General features: G+C 40.3%; 2 protein-coding genes and 1 long non-coding RNA gene across 6 annotated transcripts in view; 1 reads left to right on the top strand and 2 right to left on the bottom strand.

Annotated features, from left to right (window-relative positions):
- LOC144989228 (uncharacterized) overlaps window positions 1–1,494 on the bottom strand; it is a 29,949-nt gene extending 28,455 nt beyond the window's left edge. The window contains exon 1 of the mRNA XM_078941409.1: window positions 1,051–1,494. Within this exon, the coding sequence (XP_078797535.1) occupies window positions 1,051–1,237 (187 nt within the window). The 5' untranslated portion in view covers window positions 1,238–1,494. The remainder of the gene's footprint in view (window positions 1–1,050) is intronic.
- Window positions 1–17,432, top strand: part of LOC144988961 (NLR family CARD domain-containing protein 3-like) — a 204,062-nt gene that overhangs the window by 108,606 nt on the left and 78,024 nt on the right. The window lies entirely within an intron of this gene.
- Window positions 5,919–17,139, bottom strand: LOC144989543 (uncharacterized). The gene is made up of 2 exons (XR_013653786.1): window positions 15,772–17,139; window positions 5,919–10,711 (listed from the first exon to the last, which is right to left on the bottom strand). It is a non-coding gene; the product is annotated as an uncharacterized LOC144989543 (long non-coding RNA).

The following is a 17,432-nucleotide window of genomic DNA, read 5'->3' as shown; positions in this document are numbered from 1 at the left end:
CATCTGCAGGGACACCAACGGCTTCATCAACGGCTGAAGAGATCCTGCAAACCATCCATCAATAAATAAAACATTAAGAAATCCTAAACAAAGGAGCTTCCAAGCATTTGAAACGTTATCAATAAACATTCAACTCACCTTTAAGTTTAGTCCGTCTGCTCTGCTGCTGCGTGGCGTTCACTTGCTGCTCTGTATGCTCACCTCCACTTTAATTTCTTAAGTTTACGACTTTTTTTTGTAAATCAACAACTTTAAATCTTGTAATTTTTTCTGGTGGCCCCTAAAACTGTGGTAAGCACCAGCAATGACAGCAGCTTCATATTCTTTCCACACATCCTGGTGGTGAATTTTCAAATAGCTTGTGAGATTGTGGTGTTAAAGCTTGACCTTTGACCCTCTTTGTGACACTTCCGTTGAACACATTTTGCAAAGAGCGAGTGAGTCGTTGGTCTCAGACACGGTAAAATAAGCCCACATGTTGCAGACGGAGGTCTTTAGGGCAGACGCTGAGAGATGTCAAATACCATTTTCTTTATCATTTTAGTTCAGTTACAGAATAATCAATGTTGAAGTAAAAAATGAAAAAGCATTTTGGTGGATTGTTTTCTCATTTTAATTTTGTGTCAAAAAATGCAGCTTCATTTTGAAAATGAAAAAGCATTTATGATTTTGACTTTTATTTTTAATTATCCTACAGAATCGCTTCCATAGAAAGTGACAACAGTTTAAGCTTTAAGTCATCTCTCAATTTAATCAGGGATTTCTTTTCTTATCAGAATCATCAGCATTACGTTGTTCTGTCCAACATCTGCCTACAATTATCTGTATCTGATGCTATCATGCTGTCAACTACTCTGTAGTTTTTGCTGCAAAATTCCACTGAAACAGTGATCCATCTATTCTGATATTGTCCTGAAGTTAAAGAAGATTTATGCTAAATGACTCTGACTTGCTGAAATTTCTTGCACATTTTGGCCAAATCTGTCATATTGTCGCGTGCGTGTGTTGTTCATTGTGTTCTTCTCGGTTTGTGTAATGAAGGTGACATACCTATGTGGTGGAGCTGCAGCTGTGGTTTCCAGATGACATCCAGCAGTCTGCGCTGACGACAGAGCTCCTCCTCGTACTGGACGATGGTTCCTTCACAGAGTCTGCAGATTTCTTCAGCAGCAGCAGCTAGTCGCTCGCTGATCAACTCTCTCAGAGACTGAAGGGAAGACATGGTTCCTGCTCCCATCTTCAGCTCCAACTCCCACAAACTCCTTCTTTACGCTGCTTTTTCACTCGATGCTGACAGTTCGTATCCTCCTTTCGGTCCAAAAACTTCACGAACGTCCGGACGAAATCGCCGCCGGTCTCTGAACACAAACTAGCTACAAGCTGCTAGCTCCACGCGCTGCTGTTTACTTCCGGGTCACGCTGATGACTTCATTCTGAAAAAGCCTTTTACATTTCAATAATCCGAATATTTATTTTTTTTATGAAAAGAATTTAAAACTCTTTAAAGTCACGAAATATATTATAATAAAAAGTCTAAAAAACAAAAACCGTTTTGTCAAAAATGCTTGGTAAGCGGATATGACGTCAATAGAATTTACGATGTACTTTTTTTTAAAACGATGTACTGGAATTAATCCCAAAACCAAACTGTAATCAAAGATTTGAGCATAAAATGACTGTTTAGGAGGTGAAGAACTGTTTAGAGTTGAGACTTAATAGAGACTGAAGCTTTTTTTAATATTTAAGAGAATGTTTACATCCAACCTCAGTTTATCTGAAGTCTCACATTAGAACAACAATTATTTCTGGTTTAGTTTGACCCTTTGTCATTGTCTGCAGGTCTGCAAAGCAGAAATACCTGATGTTAAACTGAATAAATTCACTGTAAAAATGTTTGTATTGTTTTCTTCTCGTGTAAAAATGACAATGATGATGGAGCTGCGGCAGGATTACTTGGCTCGGGTTTTTTTTTAACTTATATTTAAAAATGATACAAAACTCTCGCAGACACAACCACCCAATGATTCAAAGCACATCTCTTAACAAAAAAACAAACAAAAAAATCTATACACATAAAAATATAAAAAAAACTTCAGTATAAATAATAATAAATAATACAGTTTGACTTCATTCTTAAAACACATTAATTGGCTCAGGTACAGTGGGGGGGGGGGGATAATTGTCATGGGCAGCATTTGGCTGTTGGATCCGCCCACTTCCTGTTGGACACTTCTGGTTAGCCCTACAGGTACCGTTTTTTTCTATTTTTTTATTGAACATCAAAAGATGACATACACATTAACATAACTACAACAGTAGAGTTGTAGTTCACAATACAATATACAGCTTCTAGAAACCTCTTTGTTTCTGTTTTCATCTTTTCCAACAGTTTGTTTCTTCAAATGAAGCCTAAAGTCCTCAGATTGATGGAAACAGTTTTTCTGCAGCTAGAAGCTGTTCTGGAAGATTTTCTTCTTTAGTGCAGAGAAATCTCTCATTTGATGAGACGGAGGAACTGCAGCAACGTTTCCTGGAAAACCTCCACATTTCACTGAAACCATGTTGGAACTTTGTCCATGAGGTCACATGGTCTGGAAGAAGCCCCAGTTCCAGCTGACAGAAGTCTGCTTCTGATCCATCAGATCTACCTAGCAACAGAAGCAAAGCTTCACGTGTTGCAGCAACAGTTTCCATGTTTGGGAGGATCTTCTGAAGAACAGCTCAGTTCCAGATCACATCATGATGTTTGATGTTTTCTTCATTCCAGGAAATCATCTGTGTCTCCTTTGATCTGTGCTGAGTCAGCACTTTGACTTCTTTTCAACTTTAGATCCATCATTTACAATCAAGGATTTATTGATAAATAGGATTTATTGACAGAAAATAAAGAGTAAATGTATTTCTCATCCAGCAGTGATTGTAAGTCTTTTATTTTGAAATTCCTCAAGGATGACCATCATGGTGGGATTTCTAGATCTGCATGAACTCCTCCTGAATCCAAAAGACACTGGAGCATCAAAGAATCCAACCCATCTCTGCCAACATGAGGCTCTTACTTTGAAAAGCCTCAGACTTCCTGCAGGGAAACAGGCTTTCTGCTGCTGCACTGACAGATGTGCACGAGCTTGAAAGAGCTTCCTGACTGAGGAGCTGCAGACTTTCTCCTGCAGAGCAGCAGCTGACTTCAGCGTCGTCATGGGAACACAGTCTGCTGCTGCTTCTGGAAACGTCTTCAAGGCTGTGGTGGGACTTGTTGGTCTGGAGGACAGATTCTGGGAGCAAATGCTGCTTCAGCTTCAAGCTTCAGCTCTTTTCTTCTGGCAGAGCTTAGAAGAAATGGAAACCTCCTTTGTTCTGACTGTTTGCTCCAAATCCCAGATTCAGGAATTCCTCCAAGAAGTTCAGCTCAGAGATCATCAGCAGAGAAAAGCCTGAAGTTCTGATGACAACAGAACATGATCAATATTATTGATCCACATGGAATCCAGAAGAAACTCTGAGGTGAAGACATGAAGACACAAGCTTCAGAGACATGAGGACAAGTCAGAGTGGATTCATTCTGGACTTTCTTCTCACATCTTTGTCTTTGATCCTTCAAATCTTCTGAAATCTGATCCTCCATGGATTGTTTTTGTGGGATCAGATCCAGAGTTGCTGAAAGTTCTGCTGCCTTCTGCTGGTCAAAGTGTCCAAACATTCTCTGGGATTCCTTGGAGTCCAGATTCTCCTGGATGTGAACAGTCTCTGCTTCTGGAACAGAAGAGTCCTTCTCAGAGCAGCATTGAGGATCTGTTCTGTCCGGCTGAGAGCGCTCCCTGCTGGTAGGAGACAGAAGCACATCAGCTGCTTTTCTTTGGCCGTTCAGAAACAGTCTGGAGACTCTAAAAAACCTCCACTTCCTGCAGAGCATCATGTTTGATCCTCTTCCTTCAGAAACGGCTCCATTGTTCCATGGCTCAGCAGTTTGACTAAAGCAGCTGAGAGTCTGGATGCAAACAGACCTCAGCAGCTCATCCAGAACGCCATGACAGAAGCACATGCAGCAGCACGTGCACGCTCCCAGAGAGCAGCAGCTGATCCAAGTCCTGAGACCTTTCTGTTCTGCTTGGAGCACACTTCAACATGAACTTCATTTCCCATCATTCCATCTGTCAGGAGAGAACAGCTGCAATCAGCTTCCTTCAGGAATGACTGCAGCTAGAAGGATCTTTCATTCTTCAGCACCACCAGGACCCACATCCAGCCCATCAACAGCCAGAACATCAGTGACATCAGCGTCTGATCTTCATCACATCATCATCATCATCACCTCTACGTTTTTACAATCTGATGGATTTCAGTCTTTCTGCAGCTTCTCATCAACTGGATTGTCAAACATTTCCATTTCCTGTTTTATGTTTTAAACGTTGAAGAAAAATCTTTCCAGTTTTAAAAAGATGAGACTAATAAAGTTCTTGGAAAGACCCTGTCTGCTGCAGGAACTGTGCAGGTGCATTGTGGGTAATAATGTTCTGTTTGGGATATTTGCTGGATTCTGGATGTAGACAGTTGTGTTGGTCTTGATTGTTTAGCGTTGTGGTTTGGATGTTTGTTGTTATTTGTAGCACAGCTGAGTAGGTTCTTCATAGACAACATGTTGCTCTGCCAATGTGCCTTTGGGCCAACTTGATTGGGCTGTTTGGAAGAATAATGAGGAGAAATGAGAGCCTCCATCAGATCATGTTTCTGCTGTTTTTCAGAATCTGAACCTGAAAGCTGTCTGTCATATTTATGCAGCCTTTTTCAATAGAAACTGATCCAAACTGCAGATTCTATTGATTTCTCCATCAGATTTATGTCTAGGGGTGTAACGATACGCTAAAATCTCTATTCGGTTCCATTCAGAGTTTCATAGGGCTCGGTTCAGTACGGCTGTTTAACAAATCTACCTGATGTGAACTTCTATTTTATGAATTGTTATTTTATTGTTATTTATGTATGGTGTGTGTTTGTGTGACTTTTTATCTTCCACTATGAAGCAGCATGGCGTGTCCATTTGAATAGGATTTAGTGGCATCTAACCTAAGGTGTAACTTTGGTGCTGCTGTTAGATCAGCACTGCAAGGGATTGTGGGATACCATTCCCTTTGCCTGTCTAGACGGATTGTTCCTGCTCTGTTCTTACCATCTTCCTTCATCTCAAGGTCGTCTCCTCCAAAACTAAAACCATGTCTAGAGGAAGAGCTGAAAAGATACATAAAGAGACTTCAAAATAAAAGTCCTTCCTTTTTACTGTATTTGCATCAATGACCAATTGAAAATATAAATGCATCAAATGAGTAACAATAGATTTAACTTTAAAATGGTTAATCTACAACACTAAACACATTTTATTTAGGAAAAAAACATTTGATTAACTTTATCAATCTCTTTAGTATCCCAACACTCTGGAAACATTTTTGCAAGTTTACTGTGAAAAGACTAACCTGTTCAAAAGATAAAACAGATCAAAATAAAAAAAAATTTTTTTTTTTTATATACTGCTCTCTTACCTGTACTGCTGCTGCAACAAGGAAATTTCCCCTTTGTGGGACTAATAAAGGAATATTTTATCTTAAAAACACATCATCAAAGCTGAAAATGCTGAATTCATCTTCCAAGACCAAATCTGGATTTCAAAGAGACTCTAAGTCAGACTGAAGTTGACAGATGTCTGTGGAGCAGAACCTCACTGCTGCACTCAGACTGATGATAAAACTACAGAGAAGCCGTTTGTTTGCTTCAGTCTTCTTCACAGCTTCTGATGGAGCTCTGTGATCTGACCTCAGTCCTGAGTTCAGCAGTCAGAACTGGACCTGTAGAGTCCAGCTTTGGAACCAGCAGAGAAGCAGCAAACAGCAGAAACCCACACTGTGAGAAAGACTCCACACTTCTGACTGATGTTCATGTCCATTTTATTCTTCACAGTAAAGACTGGAACAGAACACTGAGAACCAAAAAGAACAGAGGAACAGTTCTAATGTCTACTAGAAAACAGGAATCACAAGAACACCAGCCTCTTCCTTCATACATTTAGGAGAAAACCCTTTCCTAAAGAAATTCTTTGCTCATATGACCCCAAAAAATATAAACTGTAGTCACTACTTTTTAAAACTATCACCGATCACATAAAAAGTGTTTGAATTGAACCAAATATACCCAGTGTTGTCATGGTAACACAGGCAAAGACAACATACACATTGTATCAGCATAAACTACAACCACAATTAAGCTGTTCAAGAGATGAAGATTAAACCAGGATCATCAAAAACAACACATTTGTATTTACAGGTCCATCTATTAAAAAAAGAAATTGAAGTTTAGCAGATTTAGTTGGATTCTGATGGTTGTAGCTTATAGATGACAACCCCAAAAAGGTGTATGAGAAAGATGTTCTCAGGACACATCAGATGTTAGAAAACTCTTCATTTATTTCCATTCAATGTTCACTTCTGCCTCCTTTTACGTAAATGACTGCATCAATGTGGTTATGTGTGTATGTTTTATTGATCGTATGGCAGGGAAATTGTTGTTACCAAAGCGCTATAAAAAAAAAACCCAGCAATCTCTGACCACATTTGTGTTGCCAGGGGACAACAGCTGATTGTGTAGACAATACATTAGCGGATTGTTTCGGGCCCAGAAGTTTTGGGAAGTAGTCCCCAAAAATAGTATCAGGCATGCCTCTCACTGGGTGCAAGTCCATGTTTGTCAAAAAAAGAGATTATAATAAGAGAATGATAAAACAAACTGACAAAAACAAGTGAGCTAATTAAGAGCCAAAGTAGGCTAACTGGCATTTGACTGTTAAAATTAGAATAAGGTCATAAGGTCATTAGGATCAGAAAACCCAACTTGGTTTTTCTGAAATTTTCTGCAGGAGCTGCTCTGTTACAGCTTTATCTACACACCCCAAAATGTGGTGGAATGGATTTTTTCTATTGCATTGTTGTTCATAAACCACACTGCCTCTTGTTAAGGACATCACTGCTGTGACATTAAGGATGGTAGTGATTATATCTAAACATTTGATCAATGTTCTATATTTACATTACATGAATAAATTAATGCCACAAAAAATTAAAAGCATGTAAACTTCATCAGTGTTTGATTGCTTCCATTGTGCAGGCATCTTCTTTTCCTGACATTCTATCTCTAGTTGTAGAAACTATGCATACACATTTTTGTTTTCAATCGAGGGACTCGATATCAATGCCCTGAAACTGCAACGTATTTTGAAGTAATCCAACAAGACAAATTTCTTGTTCAAAATCATAGTAAAAAGAAAGAAAAGTAATATTCAAAATAGTAATTTTATACTAAAAACTAAATGTTCTGTTTTATTATTTCTTTTTAAAGCATTTAAAATGTACTTTATCAGCATACATTTTATTCAGGCAGTTATCTAACCCTGTAGCACGATTTAAACTGCAAGCTATCATCTACAAGGTGGAACATGGGAGCAGCTGCAGAAAATTCAAGATGAATTAATCCATGATTCACAAGTGGAGGAAGCTAGAAAACGAACTCCAAAAGTCAAGATGATGCAGCTAAATTTCTGTGAAAAAAAAGGCGACTCGATGGATTAACGATCAGCGAACTGTTTGGAGATGCTTCTCTGAGGCAGTAACGCTATTAACAGAGACAATATTCACCTTCACCTTATGAAACGCCATCATCTTTCCATCCAGGCTAGGATTGCAATGCTGCAGCGACTTCCAGCGGACTACAATGAAAAGCTGTTCATCTTCCACTCCTAGTGCAGTAGAAAGATCGTTGACAAACACCTCCAGCCCAGCCACATCACCAACATGGACGAAGCGCCGCTGACTTTTAACATCCTGGTGAGTCATAATGTCCAGAAGAACGGGAGCAGGGAGGTAGGATATGTCCAACAGGGCAGGAAACGTCAACTTTTGTTGTTTTGGGAGGCAGCGCCGGGCGAGTCATGCCACACTTTGTGAACGTATTGTAAAAGCTTGGGCTTGAGGAGCCAGACGGCCACCAGAAAGACTCTGACAATGACGAAAGGGAACCTGGCGTGTTTGATAGAACTTTAGCCCAGCTGTTCATGTCAGATAAAGAGGATTAGGAATTTGATGGAGGTTTGGATCCTCTTTTATGACTGAAAAAATGAAAAGTAAATCATAACCAACTCCCGCTGCCTTTTTAAACACACACTGAGTGTGTGTGTGCTGAAGCCGCTGTGTTGGCGCCCACGCGTGTGCAGGAAGCAGGGGGGGAGCCCTCAGTGCAAGCGAGTGCGTGAGCGTGCATTCCGTTTGTGTTACTCGGTTACAGAGAACAGAAATAATTAACATTTCCTCTAAAAGAACGGAGACTGGTTCATTTCCTCTAAAAGAACGGAGACTGGTTCTTCTATTAACCCGCTCTGGAGGCTCTGAGAGTCCAAACAGGGAAGTGAACCCTGAAGGAAGATCCCCCATCGTCCCTGGAGAGGATCTCCCTTGGGTCTTTCGACCGCAGTCAGAAACAACGCAGTAACGGTTCAACACTGGCAGGCGTGTTTTACTGGTATGTGTCAACTTACCCGTGCCTTAAAACCTGGAGCACCTTTTGTATGTATTAAATACAGAAAAAACTAACCATAACTGAGACTGTGTCCTATAACCCAGTGCGCCTTATGGTCATTAAAATACAGTATCGTATTTTCACGAACATAGGGGGCACCGGATGGTAGGGCGCGGTCTCAGTCATGGGGGATTTTCCCGTCTTTAACACATACAAGAGGTGCACTGGGTGTTAAGGCGCGGGCACGTTAATGCATACACACACAGAGACACACAGACTTGCGCTGCACGTCTCCTTTCTTCATGTGTGCTAGCCAAAACCTGCACCTTTCAGCACACACAGAGACTTGCCCCAGTCTGTCTCTGCATTTCTCCTTTGCGCCAACGAAAGCAGCAGCTTAAAGCAGTGGGCAAGCTGCTTTTCTGCTTACTCCTTCTGTACTGAAAATGTTGAGGGTTATGAGTAGAAGGAGCATAGAAGGCTTTAAAATGTAGATAGTTGCAATGCAGGTAGGTTCCACTTGGCCTTTACGTCTCTCTCCCTTCCTCACTCCATCTTCTTCTACGACCCACAACTACACAATAGGCGCACCGGCTCATGGGTTTCCCCCTGATGGCGGAAAAAAATGTATAACTTTTAAGTGCGCCTTATAGTCGTGAAAAACTGTAGTTTTTAAATCCAAGTTTCAAATGTACAGTTAATATTTTAAATTAATGCTTCAAATTTACAATATGTACTCTCGACTTTGGAACTAGTTTAATTTATCTTTCAGTTATGATACGCATTTCTCAAATTAAAAATCTGTTCTTTTATTTTTTTTTGAAGCTGATTCATATTTGACCCAATAATTTTACATTTTTTCTTATGTTGAGAATTTTCATTAGATACATTTTTTATTAGAAAAAGGTTTCACTTATATATGAGATTTCATGTGTCTTTTGAAAATAGATAAATAACTAAAACTTTTATCACATTCTTTACAAGAAAAAGGCTTTTCTCCTTCCTGTATGAATTATCATGTGTGATTTGAGATTAGAACCATCATGAAAACTTTTTTTACATTTTTTACAAGAAAAAGGCTTTTCTCCTGTGTGAGTTCTCATGTGTGTTTTGAGATGAGATACATGACTATAACATTTATCACAATATTTACAAGTAAAAGGCTTTTCTCCTGTGTGAGTTCTCATGTGTATTTTGAGATGACATAAAAAACTAAAATATTTTTTACATTCTTTACAAGAAAAAGGCTTTTCTTCTGTATGAATTCTCATGTGTGTGTTGAGATGAAGTACATCTCTAAAACATATATCACAATATTTACAAGAAAAAGGCCCTTCTCCTGTGTGAGTTCTCATGTGTATTTTGAGATCATATTCATCTCTAATACATTTGCCACAATATTTACAACTAAAATGCCTTTCTCCTGTGTGAGTTCTCATGTGTCTGTTGAGATGAGATATTTGATTAAAACTTTTATCACATTCTTTACAAGAATAAGGCTTGTTTTCTGTGTGAGTTCTCATGAGAATTTTAACTTGAGACAATTGATGAAAGCTTATACCATATTTTTTACAGACTCTTTCAGAATCCGTTTTCTGTTGGTCTGTCTCTTCATCTGTAGTTGATGTTGATTCTTCATGTTGGTTTCCTTCTTCATCCTGACTATCAGTTACATTAAAGCTCTGCTGATTCTTTAGATCTGCTTCACTGGTCTCATCTTCCTCATAAGTAGGAATCTCCATCAAGGTATCAGTCTCCTGCTTCAGATCAAGCTGCTCTTCATCCTGACTGATGCAGAGTTCCCCTGGTTCCTCTTTAATCTGTGGAAGAACTAGTTCATCCTGTTCTTCTTTAAAGTGTGGAGATTCTTGTTCCTCATGCTCCTCTTTAATCCGTGGAGATTCTTGTTCCTCATGCTCTTCTTTGATATGTGCAAGTTCTTTTTCCTCTTGCTCCTCTTTAATCTGTGCAGGTTCTTGATCCTCCTGCTCTTCTTTACATTGTGAAGGCTCTTGTTCCTCCTGCTCCTCTTTAATCTGTGCAGGTTCTTGATCCTCCTGCTCTTTTTTATAATGTGGAGGTTCTTGTTTCTCATGTTCCACTCTGAAGTTCTTCTGTTGGTTGCAGAGATCCTCTTCAGTCATCCAATGCTGGGGGAGGTCTGCAGCAACACAAGAAGGAATCCTTTTATACTTAAAATTTTTTTTAGCATTGTTATGCACCAAGAAAAATCTAAACCACCTCAAAAGTATTTCAGTTTAATTGTTTTAATTCAACACCCCCCCCCCCCCCTCCATTCTCCGAACTCACTGAATCCTTTTCAGGGTCATGGGGATCCTCAATGATTTACAAGCTACTGTTGGGCAAAAGCAGGGCACGGCCTGGACAGGTTGCCAGTCTACCGGAGGACAGTGAGGACAAAATTATATCATGTTGTGTAGAGCTTCAGAATTCTTGTGATCCTTTTGATTGTAACTGTGTAAAAACATTGAAAAATTAAAGTGCTGCTCTTTTCTAAATTCCTTTTTTCTTCTTTAACTATGCGATGAAATTTGAAGCAGTGATGAAGACTCTAATGAGACACCTCATAAATGTCCATGGATCAGAGCTGCAGCTTTGAAACCAGCAATTCGTCCTCTGTTGAACAGCAGTTTAAAAGAAAGAAACGCTGAAGTCTAGCCAAATCATTCCTGCTCATGAAGTCCACACAGATGCTGAGGGACACTGACCAGTGGTGGTAAATGAGCATCAACGCTGGAAATGTTCACAATTGGTGGGCATACTTAAATCTGGAGAATACATTCATCTGCCCACACAAAATCATCCACTGCTTTACTGCATTTCACTATTAGACTGAACCAATGCAAACTTTCTGCATTGAAAGGACAAATACACTGAGTTGTGTGTTTATAGCAGGGGTGTCCAAACTACAGCCTGCGGATCTGTTTTTATTGGCCTACAGCAAATTTTGAAAATATAATGAATATGGCCCGCATATGGCGCATGAGCTCAACTCTGTTGCACTTCTCAGTTTCAACACTAAATGGAGTCGGTCACAGAAAGGTGTTTCTCTTCTAAACAAAATTAAGCAAAGAAGAATATTTACCACGAGTCACCTGAGGCCTGTTGCACAAAAGTAGAATTAAGACATCCGGGATAAATGACTGAGCTGAGCTCAATGAAGCCAAAACATGTGCGTCCAGGCTTAATTGGTTGCACAAAGACCAAGCCAGGATGAGCAGACACGGATTCATTAAGCCAGGTGAAACCAATCCTGGATAGGTGCGCGCTCACGGCTCACTCAAATAGACCCCGCCACAGATCACAGATTTACTGATTCACCATGGCAACTAGAGCCACATACTTTTCCCCGTCTGAAGCACAAATCCTCATGGAGGCATACGAGGAGGTAAAAGATATAATTAAGAAGAAAGGCAACACCGCCACAGTGATAAAGTTTACCTGCTTTGTTTTGTCCTTATTCAATAAAGGAACATAATGTTACATATTGTGTTTTTATATTCATATGGAATGTGTATTATTTTATATGACAGAGTACTAGGGCCCCACTAAGGACAAAGGATAAAGTCATAAATTTATGAGGCTGGTTCTTTCTGCAGAAAAGCAACATATTCTTTTTACAGTTTTGATAGTTATGACAACGTGATACTTCATATTCCGGCACATCAGCATGTCTTCGTTTATGAAACCATACTGAAGTACAATTTCACCAAATGCCCCACATCTGTCATTTTAACAACTGTCCTCCTGTAAAACAACTGGTTACAATATTATGACTTGTCTTTTTTTCCCTCTGTGACACTAATATTCTATCATTTTATATATAGCCTTATATTCTATGGGAAACTGTAAATTATCTAATGATAGCAACATCATCTAAAACTCATTATTTATCCAAAATGATTGACATTAATGATCACAAATGTTTAAATAATGACAGTGGGTCTAGTTATATGTAATAACATTGTATAGTGAGCAGTGAAATAACTATTGGTTTCCATTTGTGGCGACTGCTGACTGACATTAGGGATGAGATTAAATAGATCCTGGAATTTAGCCTGGTCTGGAGCAGGCTAGCTCCACAGAATAAATCTCCATGGTAACTTATACCATAACATATCCTCCTGCCCCCTATCCAGCTTTAGTGCAACCGGATTGGGGATCAATTGAGCCAGGATCACCAAGATATCCTGGCTTAATGCCTTATCCCACTTTTGTGCAACAGGCCCCTGAAATGGCAGCACTGAAGAAACGCAAGATAGCAAGTGAGAAGATTTCAAACACGGTGGGAAAATGAATATTTCTTTAAGGAAATTAACGGAAAGTGTGTCTGCTTGATTTGCACTGACGATGTTGCCGTAATGAAAGAATATAAGCTCGTCGGCACTATGAGACCAAGCATCAGAGCAGCTACGCTTCGTACACAGGTGCTGTGTACAAAGAGTAGCTCAGATGTTGGCTAATATTGCTTGTTGGTCTGCCCAAAAAAATAACAAAGCATTAAAATATAATACTTTAATGAACATGACACTTATAGTATTTTGGTATAGTTCTACGGTACAGTATTGAACAATTAAAGACCCATCGCAAATTTGCCATTTTAGGAAGTCCTTGAAAAAGTTTATGCACACTAAACACACTAATGTTTTACAGTAATAAGCTGGTGGTCATTGATCTTCTGTTTCCTAGCCTATCTCTTTAAGGGGAGTCAGAGTCAGTGGTGCTGGTCCCTCAGGCCAGGAAACTAGACTAAAGGCCCGTACACACCGGGACGAATTTCGCCGGCGATTTTCGCCGACGTTTAACGCCTCGTGACTAAACAAAGGGCACCAATGAGAGTGTGCACACCGACGCGAAAAAACGCAACGCGTTAAAGCGTCAAAAAAAAAAACGCCTCGGGTTCGTTTTTTTTTTTCGACGCGTCGCGTCGAAATCTACTCGACCAATGAGAACGGCGCTTTTGCACACGTGTCTGGAGCTTCTGAAGTCATAGTAAAACACAACTTGGGGGCGCTCAAACACAAAACTGCCTTTCTGAGCACACATACCAGCGAAGAAGATAGACGCCAAGTAGCGTCTACACTGCCACGAAGAAATAATGATGGACATTATAAAATATCCCCGAACCAAGCACCAGTTGGAGCTACTGGTGCTTGAAATATTCACGTTTTCTTTGTTTGATTCTGACAATCGCGTAAATACTTGCTCTCTTCTTCTGATTGAAAAGCGACTTTAAGAAGCATAAAGTGGCCCAGCGCCACCTTGTGTACAGGAGTATTTCTGTTTTACATTAAGCGCCATTTAATGTCAGAGAATGAAATTGCATGTTCGCTCGGCTCATCGTCAGCGAAAATCGCCTGGGTGTGAACATAAAAAACGTGGCGAAAAACGCTGGCGAATAACGCCTGGCGAATATTCGTCCCGGTGTGTACGGGCCTTGAGTCTTTGATCCGGTGCACCTAACTTTTATTCTTAGGTGCACCATGTTACCCCATGCAATCAGACTAAGTGTGAACACCTGGCCCCGCCCATATAGTGAAATGTGCATGTAAGTTCCGGGACTTAAATAGTCAAGTGGACCGGTGGAGCGCGTTCTTACAGCTTTGTGTTTGAGGGGAAGGGGGGATGCTTTGTTACGTGTGTGATATGTGTGGGAGACTTAGGACTGCGATCCGTCTCACACCTCTAGGGGAACGAGCTACAGAACTAAGGAGAACCGGGTCTAAAAGTATGTGTCCGGGCAGAGCTCGGACTGCCAGCACACACACAGCGGCTTTGTTTGGGGCGGTGTGAGCTTTTCAAGCAGAAATGTCACTCATTCTTAAGAAACCGTTCAAACAATCACGTGGATTTGTGTTTCCAGTCGTGTCTCGACAAAATAAAGGCTGATGTTATTCCCACATATTTAATGTGCAGCCAGGATGCAGATTGCAGAATTTCCCGCATGGATTCTATGTCCATCCAAACCTAATGTTGTTAGCGTGTTAGCATACTGCTAATCATGGCTTCTTTCCGGCTCCGTTTTTCAACAGGAGAAGCACTGACCACACGGATTACAATTAAAATAATAAGCGAACATTAATTAAATAAAATTAATTAATAAAAGCACGTTTAGAAGATCGTCTTGTATATTACAGAGCTGACATATCTATGTATGTAGCCGCTCAGCAGAACACATATCCTCTTCCGGTTTTTCAAACCCTACTGCGCATGTGCAAATGATTTATTCCAACTGAAAGTGTGACCCATGTGAACATTTGTTATATTCTGAAAACATTTTTCTGGGCTCATGTACACGGTTGCATTCTAATTCGACCATTGATCCGATCAAGATTTTTTGTTCATGTAACCGCGGCTTATGGTGTCTACTCGCAGTGTGGCGGGGGCGTGGCATCACAATGGTGTCTTTCCATCGTGATGTCAGTCAACCATCACGATGGACGATGGTTTCGTCCATCGGCACAACCCTAGAGTGTACGGCAGCAAAAGGTCTTTTATGTTGTTATGTTCTTATCCCGTTTTATCGCTTATGGGGTCATGGGGCTGTTGGGCCCTACCCCAGCCAGTGGGGCTTCCAAAGGAGGCTGTGGACCAAAACTCCAGACCGCACAAGGCGTGCTACGTAGTCCTGAGAAGCTGTGTAATCATCAGGGGAGCACAAAAGTCACAAAACTCTCTCCCCTGCAGCCAACACAAAGCTGCTACTGGTGTGTCTGTTAGCAGCCGGACACACCCTTCCACACATGGAAGGTTTTTTTGTGCTGTAAGTTTTTCTCATGTGAAATTCACTGCATTTGTTACCGATTTGATGCTTTTAATCCACGTTACAGCCGCCGTTTCTTTTCTATTAAAGCCCCAAAATGAAAGTCCCGCCCCACTGCTTGACATGCAAACTTTAGCCAATCAGATCAACCAGAAAGGTTCCCGCCCCCAAGTGACAGAAATGCCCCCTTAACACTGAGCGTAAATCCAGGTGAGGGCACAAAAGAGAAATGACCGAGGAAGATCACTGCTCAGTTAGGATTGTAGCCGTTCAGTTGTAAAATACGGGGTCGCTTAGTTAGAATTGTGCCTGCACGTCGTAAGGTTCCTCACTCAGTTCCTAAATATGCTCGCTTAGTTGACTTTAAGCTCTTTTACTTTATGGCAGAGATGTAATCCCATAGGCAACCAAAATAATTTAAATGTTTAGTCACGTACCAACTATGTGGAGCTGCAGCTGCGGGTTCCAGCTGCTATCCAGCAGTCTGCGCTGACGACAGAGCTCCTCCTCGTTCTGGACGATGGTTCCTTCAGCAGCAGAAAGTTGTTCTCTGACAGAACCTTCCTGAGGTTCTGAAGACATGGTTCCTGCTCCGATCTTCAGCTCCAACTCCCACAAACACCGCCGTCCTCTTCACTGCAGCTCCGATCGATCATCCGCTAGTCTCACAATCACAGAAACTTTTCTCCTGGTTGGAGATTTTCCTGAAAGTTCCTGTGATCCTGCAGGAGTCCGTTCTGCTCAGCCTGCAGACCAAACAGAAAAGACTCTGGAAGCTTCCACATGGGAAACTTCCAGACAAAGAATCCAAACAACAACATCTGATTGGTTGACTTTTGGAGGGAAAGCTGCAACAGTCTTCTGTGATTGGTTCAGCCGTCCCTGCCCCCACTAGTCCACTGCACAGGGGGCAACATTCCAGGGGGGGTTGGTAATCTCCTCCTTCTATTGTTTCTGCCCCACTGGCTCTTTCAAAATAAAGGCTTGTTGTAGCAGAAACCTGAATGGAACATCAGAATGGACTCAAACTGCTGCTGGTTTCAAAGCCTCCTTCTCAACTTCCAGCTGAACTGTCCCGTTATGTTTCATTCTTTCTGCTTGTTTGATTCTTTCTGCACCATGAGGGAGAGGATGATGAGTTTATTTAGCAGATTTACTGCCAGAAAGTGATATGTCAACTATGGAGAAATGGTAAATGATTCCATGATGCAAATCTAAATTGATGCTTTCATTTTATTGTTATAAAAATATCTGCAGGCTCAAACTTAGACATGAGAGTTCAAGAAGTACAATGAATCAAGATTGAAAAACATTGAATTGAATTGGAGTAATATGACATTTAGTTAGATAAATGTGTAAATTTGAGTTGTAATAAAATATTGAGTTGGATAGATTTAAGACATTAGGTTGAATACATTTATCTACATTACTTATTACCAATTGAAGTAATTCATTTAAGTTGGATTATTTATATATATATGCGTCACAATAAAAATAAAAATGAGATAGAAACTCATATGTTTACTTTGTTCTTTTTCTCCAAGCAGAGTCTAAAAGTCTCAGCAGGAAAATGACAGCAGAGGATCCACTATTTATTATTTTTCATATTAATGTATCAGTATATTTTTTTCTGACATTTAGTCTTTAAAAATCACAGTTATTTGGTCATTTTTTTTTATAAATAGTGTTATTTATTTTATTATAATGATCATGAATTAATAAAACTTTATTATAGGGCTTTACAATCAAAGAAAGATAAAAGCAGTTTAAAGTTTTAAAGTAAAAGACTTAATGTGGCGTCACAAGAAAAAAGTTTGGTGACTCCATCCTAGCATCCATGGCTACGTTCACACTGCAGGGCTTAGTGCTCAATTCTGAATTTTTGAAAAAATTCAATTTTTTTGCAAGGCCATTCATATTTCCAATAAAATGTGAACATCTGTGATCTCCTGTGTGACGGTGAAATGATCCAGAAGTGACCCGCAGTAGTCAACTCAACGGTGAACGACGTCACTCTTGTTTGTGGAAGTAGCTAACGTTAATGTGGTCCAGAGGGAATTCATTTTTCTTTGGCGGATGCACACAAAGGCAGGAGACG

Source organism: Oryzias latipes, chromosome 2, assembly GCF_053564925.1.
Source record: "Oryzias latipes strain Hd-rR chromosome 2, Olatipes_Hd-rR_3.1".
NCBI classification, from domain to species: domain Eukaryota; kingdom Metazoa; phylum Chordata; class Actinopteri; order Beloniformes; family Adrianichthyidae; genus Oryzias; species Oryzias latipes.
Note: the sequence above shows the minus strand (reverse complement) of the source record. Positions and strands in the feature narration are given on the sequence as shown.